The following is a 14,451-nucleotide window of genomic DNA, read 5'->3' as shown; positions in this document are numbered from 1 at the left end:
CATCATCAAGTTTGGCGAAACCTTCAAAAACTGTATCAATATCAACATCACCTAAATCTAAATCAAACATGTCAAATTAATAACCAGTTGCGTTTTAAATGTGAATGTTTACCGGTCATTCCTCAAAAATACGAACGTGTTGATCTCTCCGGTACAGCTAATAACGATCGAGTTAAGGACAGACAGATACAGTTAAGCCAAAAGTCAGGAACGACGCACGTGCCGTTCATCACATTGACACATTGTCGTATCGACCGATTCAAATCCAAATTTTCGAAATTAGATAGTAGTCCAAAGTAACACAACAGGTCTCTTGAGTCTCTAACTGAATCTTAGAAAGAAACATATCTATAATTTAGTTTTTATTCAAAAGAAAACAAACAAGGACACACAATTTCAAAATCTCAAATCATCAAAACCTATAAATATTAATATTATAATATATCTGATCCATGTCGATTTTTTTTTACAAAAATTAAACTTAGATCTATAAGGCCTTGAATGACTGCAGGCCGAAGTGATGACTCCTCATCGTTTCAACCACGACAGCCTCGTAGTTCTTTGTCCCAGCACCTCCATTCTTTGCCGCGATGGTCAGACTGTACGTCTTCCCGGCAACCACTTGCTCCTTTCCCTTGAGGATCTTCACGAACACAAGATTCCCCGTAATTTGCTTGTTATGCTCATCGACCGCGTACTTGGCTACTGCTTGGATGTTGGGATCAGATAAATCCTTGATCGGCGTCCAGCCACCAAGATTACCTTCCACGACGGAGATGAGAGGGAGGAGGATAAGAGAGAGACAGATCAAACACTTCATCTTTTTTTTTGTTCTTATTGTTTTCTTTGGCTAGTCTTATTGGTGTTGTTGTATTGGTGTTGTCGGGTTGGGATCTCTCTTTATAGAGATTCCAGAAATTTAAAGAGAGCCCAATGGTCTATTGTTTTTTAACACTCACAAATGGATTCATCCACGTGGCTTCACGGTGGCTGTACTACACATGTACTATCTAAGAGTCATCATTGTTAAGTAATGCAGTGATGAGCACTAAATGGGCCAGATTCGTTGATTTGGTCCAACGTTGACTCGCATCGGCTAAAAAGGTATGAGATCCTATGATTTGTTGATTTGGTCCAACGTTGACTCACATCGTCTAAACAAGGTAAAAGATCTTACGACGTTGTCTCCAGACATTATTTACAAAGTGATTTTGATACATATTCTCTTTACAATCAGTTATTCTTTTTACAATCAGTTTCATAGCATAACAGAAATAATGACATGGTTATGGTTAAATATGATATGGATTATTACATTTAATATTTATTTATATTTTTGTTAAACTTTTTAGAATATGATAGTAAAGTATACATCATCATTAATGTATTCAAATATGACATTAAATAATGTTTTTCAATTTTTGAAATATTATTTATTTTTATTTGTTATCACTACACAATTTTACTGCTAAAAATATTTTCAAATTCTTTCCAATTTTATTCTAAAAATATAAAATTTAAATCATAATATTATTAATTTCCTTTATATATCTATACATTTTAAAAATATTGTTTATTTGTACTTTTTGGTAATTATACATTTTTGTATTAATTTTTTATTAATATTATACAAGTTGATTTAATATATTTTATCTAAAAAATAGATAAAAATCTATCTAAAATCATAATTTTAAATATATACATATCTATTCTTAAATATAATTTAAAATAAATAAAAACAGTTTATTTTATTTAAGTCTTATGGTCAATCAGATAAAAAATTATATTAAAATATTGATAAGAAAATAATAAAATCTAAAATAATAAATTTTATTTTAGATATAATTTAAATGTAATAATTTTATTACTGCACATAGTACTGGAAAACGCATAGTTTACTTTATAAATCTCAAGAGCATACTTATATAGTCGCATAAGATTTTTAGACCAAGGTATAGTATTTGATAGTTGGTCATGAGCTCGAATCAAAAGTTTCATATTGGAATTGACTGAGGCTCTTCTTTTTTTTTTGACAGCTAAAATTCAGATCTCTTGTTTGAACCCAACACCCATGACTGAGGCTTAAATGTATGTTATTACCTCCTGATAATATTTGTAAGCCCAAAACCTTTTCCAAAATATTTTATTTTTTTAATTTAATTAATAATTTCTTATATCGAATGTAAAATAAGTAGAATAAGTTAGATAAGGGAGTAGATTCTGTCATACTTAATTCACAAGTATATGATGACAAAAAAAAAACTTAATTGACAAGTAGATTTTAAAATCCAACGCCCAAAAAAGAGATACGAATAATGTTTTAATCTCAAATTGTGTTACTGATTTCTAAAAAAAAAACCATAGAACATTTTGCATGCAAATATTAGGCCTGTACATCGTCAATTTGGGGTTAATGATTTGACAACTTGCCATGCATTATATTTGAATTAAAGTAACATATAGTTTACAGGCTAAGAGCAAATCCACTTGATCTTTTCTTTTTTTATCATTATTAATTTTATATGAATCATAGAAAGAAACATATCTATAATTTAGTTTTTATTCAAAAGAAAACAAACAACGGACACACAGTATGAAAATCTCAAATCATCGAAACCTACATATATTGTAATATCTGATCCATATCGAGCTTTTATTTACAAAAATAAAAAAACTTAGATCTATAAGGCCTTGAATGACTCAAGGCTCCTGTAATTATCCCACGCCCTTTCCACCAAGATGGCCTCGTAGTTCGTTGTGGTGCCACCGCCATCCTTCGCCGTAATGGTCAGATTGTACTTCTTCGTGGAAACCATTTGCTCCTTCTCCTCGACGATCTTCACAAACACAGGGTTCACCTTAGATTTCATGTTATGCTCATTAATTGCATAGTTGGCGAGCGATTGGATGTTCAGATCAGATAAATCAATCTGCTTTCAGCCACCGAGATTACCTTCATGACGGAGATGAGAGGGAGGAGAATAAGAGAGAGACATATCAAACACTTCATCATTTTTTGTTTTTGTTTTTGTTTTTATCTTTTTTTTTCGCTAGTCTTAACGTTGTCGTCGGGCTGGGATTTATTTATAGAAATTTAAGAAGAGTCCAATGGTCTATTGTCTTTTAACACCAACAAATGGATTTCATCCACGTGGTGTAAGGTACATAACTTACTTACGGTGGCTGTACTACACATGTACTGTCCAAAGAATCATTATTGTAAAGTAATACAGTGGGCACCAAACGAGTCCAGATTTGTTGATTTGGGCCAACGTGGAATCGTGTCGGCTAAACAGATATGAGATCCTACTGCATAGGGAGTAGCCAGAGTTAGGGCATGACTGGTTTCCTCGCTACCATCCACATACGCAGCTTTTGCGGTTTATAGCGGTCGTTAGCGTTTTGCAACAATCACTCAGACCACTCTTGCCCTGTTCGTTTGTACATTTAGAAGATGCATCCAGATGGTCCATGTAGATGTCTTATCCAGATGGTCCATCTGAGAGTTGTTCGTTTCTTCATTTCGTCCATGCATCCAGATGAATCATCTGAATGAAACTTTGTTCGTTTGCTTTTCATTTTTCAACTTCCATCTGCAACCAGATGGACTTGTTAATAAAATGACTAAAATATAATTTTTTACGTTTCGGCGAAAAAAAAGCATTTTTACGATTTTGGCCGAAAATATTTTTGCGGTTTTCGAGAAAATGTGTTTTTCGCGAAAAAAGCATTTTTATGGTTTTGGCGGAAAAATACATTCGGGTTTGGCGGAAAAATACGTTTTTGCGGTTTGGACGGAAAAAATTTGTTCTAAAGTTTTGTTTGCGGTTTTGGCGGGAAAATGTGTTTTTTCGGTTTTAGCGGGAAAATGCGTTTTTCCGGTTTAGCAGAAAAAATGCGTTTTCCGGTTTTAGCGAGAAAATGTGTTTTTTCCGGTTTTGGCGGAAAACTGCGTTTTTACAATTTTAGCGGGAAATGTGTTTTTCGGTTTTGACGGGAAAATGTGTTTTCCGGTTTTAGCGGGAAAATGCATTTTCGGTTTTGGCGGGAGAATTCCATTTTCCGGTTTTGGCGGGAAATTTGTGTTTTCCGGTTTTTGCGAGAAAATGCGTTTTTTCCAGTTTTGGCGGGAAATTGCGTTTTTCCGGTTTTAGAGAGAAAATGCTTTTTGCGGTTTTGGCCGGAAAATGCTTTTTGGAGTTTTGGCGGGAATATGCGTTTTTTGGGTTTTGGCGGGAAAATGCGTTTTTTTTTGCTTTGATGGGAAAATGCATTTTTCGGTTTTGGTCGAAAAGTGTGGTTTTACTGGTTTAGCCGAAAAATGTGTGTTTTATGTTTTTTACGGAAAAACGCATCTTGTGATTTTGGCTGGAAAGTGTGTTTTTCAGTTTTTGCGAGAAAATGCATTTTTTGCTTATAGCGAAAAAATGTATATGCAAAAAAATAGAATTTATGGTTTGAAAATAATATTTTTATTTTAAAAGATCATTTTTGTCATTTATCATTTTGGAATGAGCTAGATGCATCTGCATCCAGATACACCATCAACACTCACCTTCATTTGAGTGAGAATTTGAGATGAGTTTTTAAATATTCAGATGGGTGATCCATCTGGATATAACATTATAATGCACAAAACGAACATCAGTTTGCATCTTCACCTAGATGGATCACGTGGGTGAGCAAACGAACAGGGCCTCTAAACCGCTTCAACCCGCTCTAAACCTCTTAAATTCAAAATTGGTTTTATCTAGCGTTTGCAGTTATGGATGGGTAAAAAAAATTCGTTTTTAAAAACAATATAAATACAAAAATAAAAATTTTAAATTGAAATAATAGAAATATTAAATATATCTATCATATTTTAATTTACAATATAAATTTTTAAAATAAAAATATTTTCTATAATTTTTAAAAATGAAAATATAATTTTATAAATATAAATTTATATTTATTATAATATTATAATGTTTAATATTTTTATAACGTTGTAGAATACGGTGGATGTACTACACATGTAATGTCCAAAGAGTCATCATTGTAAAGTAATGCAGTGGGCACCAAATGGGCCCATATTTGTTGATTTGGGCCAACGTGGAATCGCACCGGCTAAACAGATATGAGATCCTACTGCATCGGGAGTAGCCAGACTTAGGGCATGACTGGTTTCCTTGCTACCACCCACAAATGCAGCATGTGCGGTTTGTAGCGGTTGTTAGCGTTTTACAACAATCACTCAAACTACACTAAACCGCTTCAAATTGCTCTAAACTAAACCTCTTAAATTCAAAAGTTGGTTTCATCTAGCGTTTGCAGTTGCCGGAGGGTAAAATTTTTTTTCGTTTTTTTAAAACAATATAAATATAAATACAAAAATAAAAATAAAAATAAAATATTAAATTGAAATAATAGAAATACTAAAATATATCTATCATATTTTAATTTATATTATAAATTTTCAAAATAAAAATATTTTCTATAATTTTAAAAAATTGAAAATATAATTTTATAAATATATAATTTATATTTTTTATAATATTATAATGTTTAATATTTTTATAATTATATAAAATGTAAATATTATTAATTTATTATTTAACTGTTGTCGTATTTGGTGGCTAACCAGTCATAAGTATCCCGCAAACGTACCAGTTTCTAACGCAGTACCAATCGTACGAATTTCTTAAAACCGATTAGAATCACAACCACCCGCATCCGCAAACTCCCATAACCGCAATCGTAACCGCTGCTGTTACATCAGGCCCTTCTACAGTCACAGAAGATTTTTGGACCAAGGTTAAAGTATGTTGATAGTTGGTGACTTGGTGTTGAGCTCGAGCCAACTTACTTGAAGAAAATCTACAATCACAGAAGACTCTAATGGAATTGATTGACGCTCAAATATATGATATTGACTCCTGGTTTAATATTTGAAAGCCCAATTACTACGACTGGACTCTTGAATCTCGCCGCAACGTTCTCGGCTCTTCCTCTGTCCACATCTCTGCAAGAGCATTTTCATCCTTGGATTCATTTATTTATTTTTTTCCCTCGGATAGAGTTTCATGTTACACTTGTTGAATCATGTTGCAAAGGCAAAGTGTATCTATGCCATTGAAGGTGGTTTCTTTTCGTATCACCAAATGTTTACTAATGCAGGTTAATATTCAAGTTTCATCAAACATTTTGGATTGCAGTGATCGCAACAACTCTAAATACTATGTGGTTGTTGTTTAGGTGCTCCTAATGGTTCCTAGCATATATTCTCACATTTAATTCGTTTTTAACTGTATTCATCTGACCACCTACTATTTTTTTTTCTATGGCAGTACTCTGCTAGATTTAACGCTGATGATGCAGTGAAGAACTTTCTTTATTCTCTAAACGAGGGCAAGATCCCAAAGAAACGATTTAATCGTCAGTGCCTCTTTTTTATATAATGGTGATATTGAAGGTTATACCTTGCTTCCCTCTGTTGACAGGCTTTCTCTAATCTTTGTGTAGAGACTTGCTCCTGAGGAGACGTCAATTAAACTTTTATTTCCGTTGTAGAATCAAATCTGTCTGAAGCTGACCGACTTTGCCATGCTCTGGTGATTATCTCTTGGTACTTGCTCGTTGCTGCTACACTATTAATTATATATTAGACATGTGTAAGATATGAGGATTAGCATGATAATAACCTCTGCCCACTTGTGTTTTCTTCTCCTAGACAAACAGTTTTATGTTGTCTTCTGTGTTCATAAATAGTTACAGAGAGTTTTCCCTTTACCACACATGTGCTTACCAAGCGTTTCCCAGACATGCATGTCCTAATTGTCACAGAGGCCCCGAAGGTCTGACAGCTAGTTTTTTTTGGGTTGTTTCTTTTAAGTCTGTAATGGAGGTGTAGTACATTTTAACACAGTTTGCATTTGATACGGGCCCAAAATTACTTAAAGTTTTTTCTTGTGAGCCAGCTTCTGTTTGTACCACTCATTTTCTCTAGTATTTTTGCCGTTACTTGTGAAAAACTAGAACCTCTTTTTTTACGGTCCGATGCCTGTTAGTTTGGTTGCCGCAGGTTTCGGCGTGGCGGCGGCAGCGTCACTAAAGACAGTTGTTGTTCGTTTCGCAGATGCTGACGCTGACGCTGCCACGTATTATATCGCAAACAGCCCTTTCTTTGAACTGCTAATACTAGCAGTTAGAGACTTAAATGGCGTTATTTTTGTTGAGTGTGCAGAAATAATCTTAGTAGGCTCATACCCTACTGCATTGATGTGTATTCCTCCTTCTCTTATGCAGAAGTGGCCCACTTCAGACAAAAACACTATTCATCCTACTGTGTCTGTGACACATCATTCTTTCAAAATCATCTTTTAAGTATTAGTGAGTTTTCCCTTTTGAGTATTCAGTTCTGCTGCTTGTGTTCTCATAATAAAAAAGACCATTGGATTCCAGTTCGATCTGTGCAGAACAAAATGTTAATTGGAAAGTAAACATAGAGTTGGAAGTTCCTTTCGTGGAGATATGTATGAAATGCTTCATGTTTAGGCTTTTTTCTAGGCATTTTGGATTGATTTTGATGTGAAAATTAAATATGGTTTACTATGTTGACATTTGAGCAGCACTAATGAGTTGGGTGGGTTTTGGGAAACTTTTAGGTGATACTGGATGAGGCAATAACCAAACTTAGACCGGATTTCTTCTGGTTGGGCGGTCTGAAGAGTTCGTTCAAAGTAAGCACATTCCACATGAAATACAATATATTATAAGGAAGAGGTGCAGCTTGTTTGTTTTAGAGAACGAAGAAAGAGAGAACAAAAGGAGTTGGTAATGAATATAGTTCAAGAGTGTCATTAAAACCACCAGCATGGTGAATGCATATAACAGTGTGGTGATTCATATGATGTATAGAGAGTAATTTAAGCCTTCTCGTTGTGGATGGGAGGCTTACGATGAGGCTGAGGATAATCCATGACCACTACTTCTCCCCCTGTCTCCACTCCACCCAATACCCTCTTCCTTCCTCCACCATTGACAACATCTTGTACCAAGGAAGCAACCTTGTGATGAATCTTGTGATGATGCTTGTGAAGCCCTAAACAACGAGCATTAGCACATCCAATATTGGATGACAAAAGCAGAAGAATGAAACAGAACACTATCTTGAATCCACTCCTCACAGAGCAAGGCATAACTTCTCTATTTCTTCTTTTCAGATACCTATATTTATACTGTGGCTATATTGAGAGATGAGATCAAGATGGTATGAAATGTTTATGGAGTGTAAGAGAAGAGAAGAGAGGGAAGGAGTATTTGTAGTGAGAAGAAAGTTAATGGAGTGAGTAAAGAGAGTAAAACAAGCATTGAATGCAGGTGGGGGGTCCTTCATTGCCATAACATGCTCTTGTTCCTCTCTTGTTCTTTTACCTTCTCTCTTGTCCATTTTTTCAAACATATTCACATTCATTTCTGCATTACATATACGTATCTATTGATGTATAGTGGTGTGTCTTGATCGGCCAAACTTTTTGTCTACTTAAGAGTCTTCGTGTGGGGTCAATCTCTCATTTTCCTTCTTCCATTAACAAACATTATACTTACCCAGTTACCCTTGTCACCCATCATTACTGTACAATTTCAACGGCAGTTTATCCAGATATATGTAGAGCATATAACACAATAGTTTGACGTAACATTCGTAAGTCATACTCAGATGACATTCATCTTCTTATCAAGACACTACTAGACATGTCACATACGTTAACATGATAGCATCCCCATCTATTCAGTTAACAGACTCTTTGGCTATGAACCCTTGCGTTCAACTTTCACTTAAATATTCGAAGTACCTATCTTTTCCCAAGGACACAACCGCGTGTCTCACGTTTCACGTGACTGGTTAGGTATTAAGGGATATGTATTCCACATTGGAAAATCAATGGGACATTAAGTAATATATAAAAGGTTAGGGCCAATCCACTAATTGCCAATTGGTTTTGAGTTGGAAGCCCATAATAAACCCGAATCTAACATGGTATCAGAGCCAATGTGGGATACATATCTCTTAATACCCCTCCTCGAGATGATGGCTCTTATCGGCCAGAAATCTTGGAAACTTTTTAAGACAGTTATACTCGGTCGAGCGAGTCAATTACGACCTATATACCCGGTCGGGTAGGGTTAATATTAATTAGGGGTTTAACTTATTAGGAACCTGGCTCTGATACCATGTTAGATTCAGGTTTATTATGGGCTTCCAACTCAAAACCAATTGGCAATTAGTGGATTGGCCCTAACCTTTTATATATTACTTAATGTCCCATTGATTTTCCAATGTGGGATACATATCCCTTAATAGGTTTATGTATTTATGAATGATCCTCAAAAATATTATCTCATTCAAGGCGAGAAGGCCTCCTAATATTAAGGGATATGTATCCCACATTGGAAAATCAATGGGACATTGAGTAATATATAAAGGGTTAGGGCCAATCCACTAATTGCCAATTGGTTTTGAGTTGGAAGCCCATAATAAACCCGAATCTAACAAAACCGAGCAAGCTTTAACGATTGACAAATAAACATAAAGAAGCAAAAATCAACATGGACATAGTAAGATCTAGTTAGTAGAACAAGGCAACATGGTGCGACCGTCTCTTCCCCCCCTCCGTCAACGACAATGTGGGACCTTTTGTACCATAACCGGCCACTGCTGTTCTATTTAGTTAAAGACTTTTTTGCCTCTGTAACTACAGTGGCACTCACGGCAACATGTTATGTCGGCTTACTGAGTGAAAGTCAATCGAAAACATAATCAAGTAGGTTTTGAGATTATATATACATTATTTTTATGTTCTCTGTACACATGAACGGCCATCTTAAAGTTCTTAGAGAAGTAGTACATAGGCTGCTTTGCTTAGATAACTAATAATAAGAAATGAAATACTCAGGCGAAATAGGTAAAATAGAAACGAAGTATCCAGCAAGAGATCTCTATGGAGATCCACATGTGTTCTCTCCACTGTAAGTGACATAGAGGAAACCATCATCATCCTTTTTCTCTTCATACACAGCAGACATTAACGCACCTGCCAGAGTTATCAAAGTAGATGTCTTAGGATGATATTAAAGAAGTCATGAATACACAGTAAGTAAGAGCTTATCAGTGCTACCTGTTGGAGGAAGAACATTGTCGACAAAGATAAAGATAGCCTTTTCTGCACTCAGTTTGATTATTTTGCGAATGACATACACGAACTGCCCCACTGTCAGATCAGCTGGGACTAGGTATCTGCATCCAGGATAAAAAGCTTAGTTGTGTCAATCACAAGTCAGGTCCGAGGGAGATGTATATTGATTACAGTAATCAATATGCTTAATTTTTCTTGTCGATGGTTGGTATATCACTCTTCTCACCCTTCTCAACAATCACCCGGATCCCACACAAATACAAAAAAGGGTGAAGATCATCACTCAAGTGTCACTACTTTTTAAGTAACCATGTAAAATCATTAATCACTTCCCAATATGACACTAGAATTCAAACAAGTTCAGTAGTTGAGTTGATACAGTGCCCAAATATAAAAATATCACAAGCATGAGGCTAATCAGAGGTTAATAACCAACTGTTAAATGGGAGTACATATAAATCCAGATTGTTATCTACAAAACTATAGCCAAAGATATGATAAGTTCATAATCACCCAAGACAGAAAAAAAGGATATAGATGTTGGGCCATGAAACATAACAAGAGCTTAAGCTGAGTGCAACACAAAGGGATCGTCCAAACATGGAAAAGGAAGACAATATGCTAATCACATATGTGTTTAGGTAATGTAAAACACTGAGCACTCGCCGGAATCCTATCTGGATATTTCTCTCTAATCCGAGCAGCCTCTACACTTCTTTTCTCTGAAGGCAGAAAATAGAATCATCATTAGATCCAAAAGTTATAAGTTTACTTGAGAATCAAACACAAAACTAAGAGAACAAAAAGGTAGGATCCAAACCTAGGTCATGCTCTTCCTTGAATGTGCTCTTTGCCATTCCTTATAAGCCTACATGTACAATAACAACCCCAACCAGACAACCATCAAAAACAGATGTCTCACATACGCATCAAACCGAGAAGATTTAATCTGTCTATCAGTCGATCATGTCTTAAATCCCAAGTAAAGAGACAAGATTTCAGGAACCGAGAAGATGGGGTGACTGGTTTTCCCGCTACCACCCGCAAACGCAGCTTTTGCGGTTGGTAGCGGTTGTCGGCGGTTTGCAACAATCACTCAAATCGCTCTAAACCACTTCAAACCGCTCTGAATCTCATAAATTCAAAAGTTGGCTCCAGCTAGCGTTTGCGGTTGCGGGAGGATAATTTTTTCTCTTTTTTTTTAAACAATATATATACAAAAGTAAAAATATTTAATAAAAAAATTAAAATTGAAATTATGAAAATATTAAAATATATCTATTATATTTTAATTAATATTATAAAATTTTATAATAAAAACAATTTTAATAAATTTTTAATAATTAAAATTATAACTTTCTAAATATAAATTTTATATTTATTATAATTTTATGACTTTTTGATATTTTTATAATTATATTAAATATAAATATTGTTAATTTATTATTTGACTGTTACCGCATTTGGTAGTTAACCAGTCATAAGTCACCCGCAAACGCACCAATATTTAACCGCACTACCAGTCGTACAAATCTCTTAAAACCGCTAGAAACTGCAACCGTCCGCATCCACAAACTTCCGCAACCGCAACCGCTGCATTTGAACCAATCTGGCCCTTAATCTTAATCTGTCTACCAACGGAAATGAGCATGCCGGTTTCATTTGATTTGGGCCCACTATGGGCCTTAGAAATAAATATTGAAGGCCCATTAAAGTATCATAGTACAAGTGCAAATAGAACACTAGTACGGAGCGTAGAGAGGGGGATGGGGATAATGAAGAGCTGCTTGGTGTTCACGATGGGAACGGCTTATGGTGTATACGTTGCACAGAATTACAACGTTCCCGATGTAAAGAAGCTGACGAACACTGTTCGCGTCATCCTCGAGCACATCGAAGAGAATTATCGGAAACCCAAGAAGGACGATGTTGTTTGATTGATTGATTGATTGATCGAGGTTTTGCCGATCTCAATCTGTTTCTTTTTTTTTGTATTATTTCATAAAATTATTAACCCGTTTTGATCGGGATTTTACTGTATAATTCAGGGCTGATTATTTGTTTTGATTTGAAAATCAAAAAAGAGTGTGGATCGTGATTTTTTTTTGTAAACAGAAGAGAGAATTGGGATTTTACGCAGATCAATTGGGGTTTTCTAGGTGCTGCTGAATCTGTCTTTGTACTCTTGCAAATTTCCCTTTGAATTTGATCATAGATTTTTCTCATTCAAGTTCTGTTTATGTTTCTTGAAATGGAACTATCTTTGAAGTAATATGGTCAGTGCAAATCCTAGATTAATTAGTCGAAGGGAGTTGTGCTTTCTGCTTCTTTTCAACGGTTTCTCTTTCTCTAAGCATTATCTGTCCTGTCACTTGCCTTGCTTGAAGTTGTTTGCATTTGTGAATAAAGTCTACTGTAGAGACAAGCCTAGTAGAAGCCAAATATAGACCTGAATCCTTTAGCATTCATCGGTGATTGCTTCTTCTTTGAGGAAGAAGCAATTCAGATGGCAGAAACGTATCAACCAATGCATATATACAAATGTACCTCTTGTTCTTTAAAACATCTATCGGATGGTTCCATTTGCTTTGTTGACCAATTAAATTCTGCACATGATATATAAGAGTTAAACCCTCCAATTATCTAATAAGCTTATGTCTTTTTGACAAAACTCTCCTGGTATGCCTTTACTTCATGGCGAGTCACTAACACTGAGATGGCCTCACGATTTTTATTTTCTCAAAGTGTGTCTATAAGATTTGATGTGTTAATGGCAGGAGGGTCTCAGTGGCTTTCAATCATACAAGGGTCAATATGCTGTCAAGACCATTTTGATTTGTTTGTCCCAAAGACTCTTTTTCATATTTTGTTTACGTTTGAGATATTTAAAAGATTTGGCAGTTTGTTTATTTGAGGTAAAGGATGAACTGTTTGAACGCAGATGTGGATTCTTCAGCGTTTAGCTCTCTGATTTCATTTTTGCTGATTCAGTATTTATTCTGGGATCTATATATCTGTCAAAATACCATATGTTACTGGCCCAATTGGCCTTAAAATTAAGAAATGTCAAATATTTATTGGGCAACTTTCCTTGTCGATTCTTAATTCGCTTATGAAGATCTCATTCATCTCTCGATTCATTCATTCAGTTTCATCAAACAAGAGCCCTAATTTAGTTAGCTTGATCTTTGCTCTTCCTCTTCGCTAAGTCGACAGGTTGAGCTGTAGTAAATGAGGTCAATAAAGAAAGCGTTTTCGGGCGGTGTGTGGGTTCTAGTCACATACATGAATCCTCCATAGGGAAAGCTTCTATTAGAGGTGTGCCAGTAGTTGAACAAAAAAAAAAAGAGGTGTGCCAGTCTTTATCTTATAACTAGGTCCCTAATTTGTTCTATGTCATTTCAGGTGTTGTGTTTGTTTCATGTTATGATTAAATTATATATATTTGGAATGTTATTTCTAAGTCCATAGACTTCATTTCGGACTACTTATATTATTCACCTCCTCTTTATTGTTATTTTCATGTGAGGTTTCCAAGTGCATTATATTTGTAAGGATTGATGCTATTGACCGTTTTTCTTCAGTTTTCTTTATTTTAGATATGGGTATGAAATAAGTGTTAGAGTTGAGTTTCATGAGATATACGTTAAAGTGACTGGCATACCGTTCTCGAGTAAGGATGAGCTACCATTCTTGAGTAAGGATGAGACAAATGTTACATTTTAGTATTAGAGTAAAATGTGTACCTATAATTCGATTGACATGTATCCATTCAACATAAAATTAAACCAGCCTGTACATCCACATTTCAAGTATTTTCAAACCGTTCGGCTCCTACCACCGGGTGTAACAAGACGGATTCCGAATTTGGAAGATTTTGACTCAAATTCCCAATTTATATTGACCGTGACTAAATCAACTTTAACTTCTATAATTCTGATTAAGCTCTCCCAATTTATATTCCCAACGGCACTACCTCCAAAATTTTTAGACTCTCGTCCCCTTTTAAACCAACTTACTAAACGTTTTTTTTTTAATTTATGAAGTTAAGTTTTTACCTTGTTTTTAAAAAGAATCGCTCATAAGATGCCATGCCAGAACATTAGCTACACGTTACACAAAGCATGCAGACGCGGAGGATTGTTTTTGTTCGTCACTTGTCACTCCCTTCAAACACCTAAGAGCTTCTCTCTCACAGCACACACATACAATCACATGCGTGCATGCATTATTACACGTGATCGCCATGCAAATCTCCTTTATCACCTATAAA

At 35.2% G+C, this 14,451-nt stretch overlaps 4 protein-coding genes across 4 annotated transcripts; 1 reads left to right on the top strand and 3 right to left on the bottom strand.

Moving 5' to 3' along the window:
- Nucleotides 1-345: 345 nt before the first annotated feature.
- On the bottom strand, nt 346-996 carry LOC106376126 (cysteine proteinase inhibitor 4). Its single transcript, XM_013816185.3, has one exon. It carries the CDS (start codon nt 818-820, stop codon nt 488-490), a length of 333 nt encoding a protein of 110 aa, XP_013671639.1. The 5' UTR covers nt 821-996; the 3' UTR covers nt 346-487.
- Nucleotides 997-2,512: 1,516 nt separating this feature from the next.
- On the bottom strand, nt 2,513-3,563 carry LOC106376113 (cysteine proteinase inhibitor 4-like). Its single transcript, XM_013816159.3, is given in 2 exon segments — nt 2,513-2,956; nt 2,959-3,563. Coding segments are annotated over 2 exon segments (330 nt in total). The 5' UTR covers nt 3,014-3,563; the 3' UTR covers nt 2,513-2,681.
- Nucleotides 3,564-7,730: 4,167 nt separating this feature from the next.
- Nucleotides 7,731-8,612, bottom strand: LOC106376094 (protein GOLVEN 1-like). The gene has a single exon (XM_013816144.3). The coding sequence runs from the start codon at nt 8,178-8,180 to the stop codon at nt 7,908-7,910; it is 273 nt and encodes a 90-aa protein (XP_013671598.1). The 5' UTR covers nt 8,181-8,612; the 3' UTR covers nt 7,731-7,907.
- A 3,289-nt stretch (nt 8,613-11,901) lies between these two features.
- Nucleotides 11,902-12,403, top strand: LOC111215091. Its single transcript, XM_022718298.2, has one exon. It carries the CDS (start codon nt 11,945-11,947, stop codon nt 12,113-12,115), a length of 171 nt encoding a protein of 56 aa, XP_022574019.1. The 5' UTR covers nt 11,902-11,944; the 3' UTR covers nt 12,116-12,403.
- Nucleotides 12,404-14,451: the final 2,048 nt, after the last annotated feature.

The sequence above is a fragment of the Brassica napus genome, chromosome A1, assembly GCF_020379485.1.
Source record: "Brassica napus cultivar Da-Ae chromosome A1, Da-Ae, whole genome shotgun sequence".
In the NCBI taxonomy this organism is placed as follows: Eukaryota; Viridiplantae; Streptophyta; class Magnoliopsida; order Brassicales; family Brassicaceae; genus Brassica; species Brassica napus.
The sequence above is the reverse complement of the archived record's forward strand: the minus strand, read 5'-3'. Positions and strand labels throughout refer to the sequence as shown.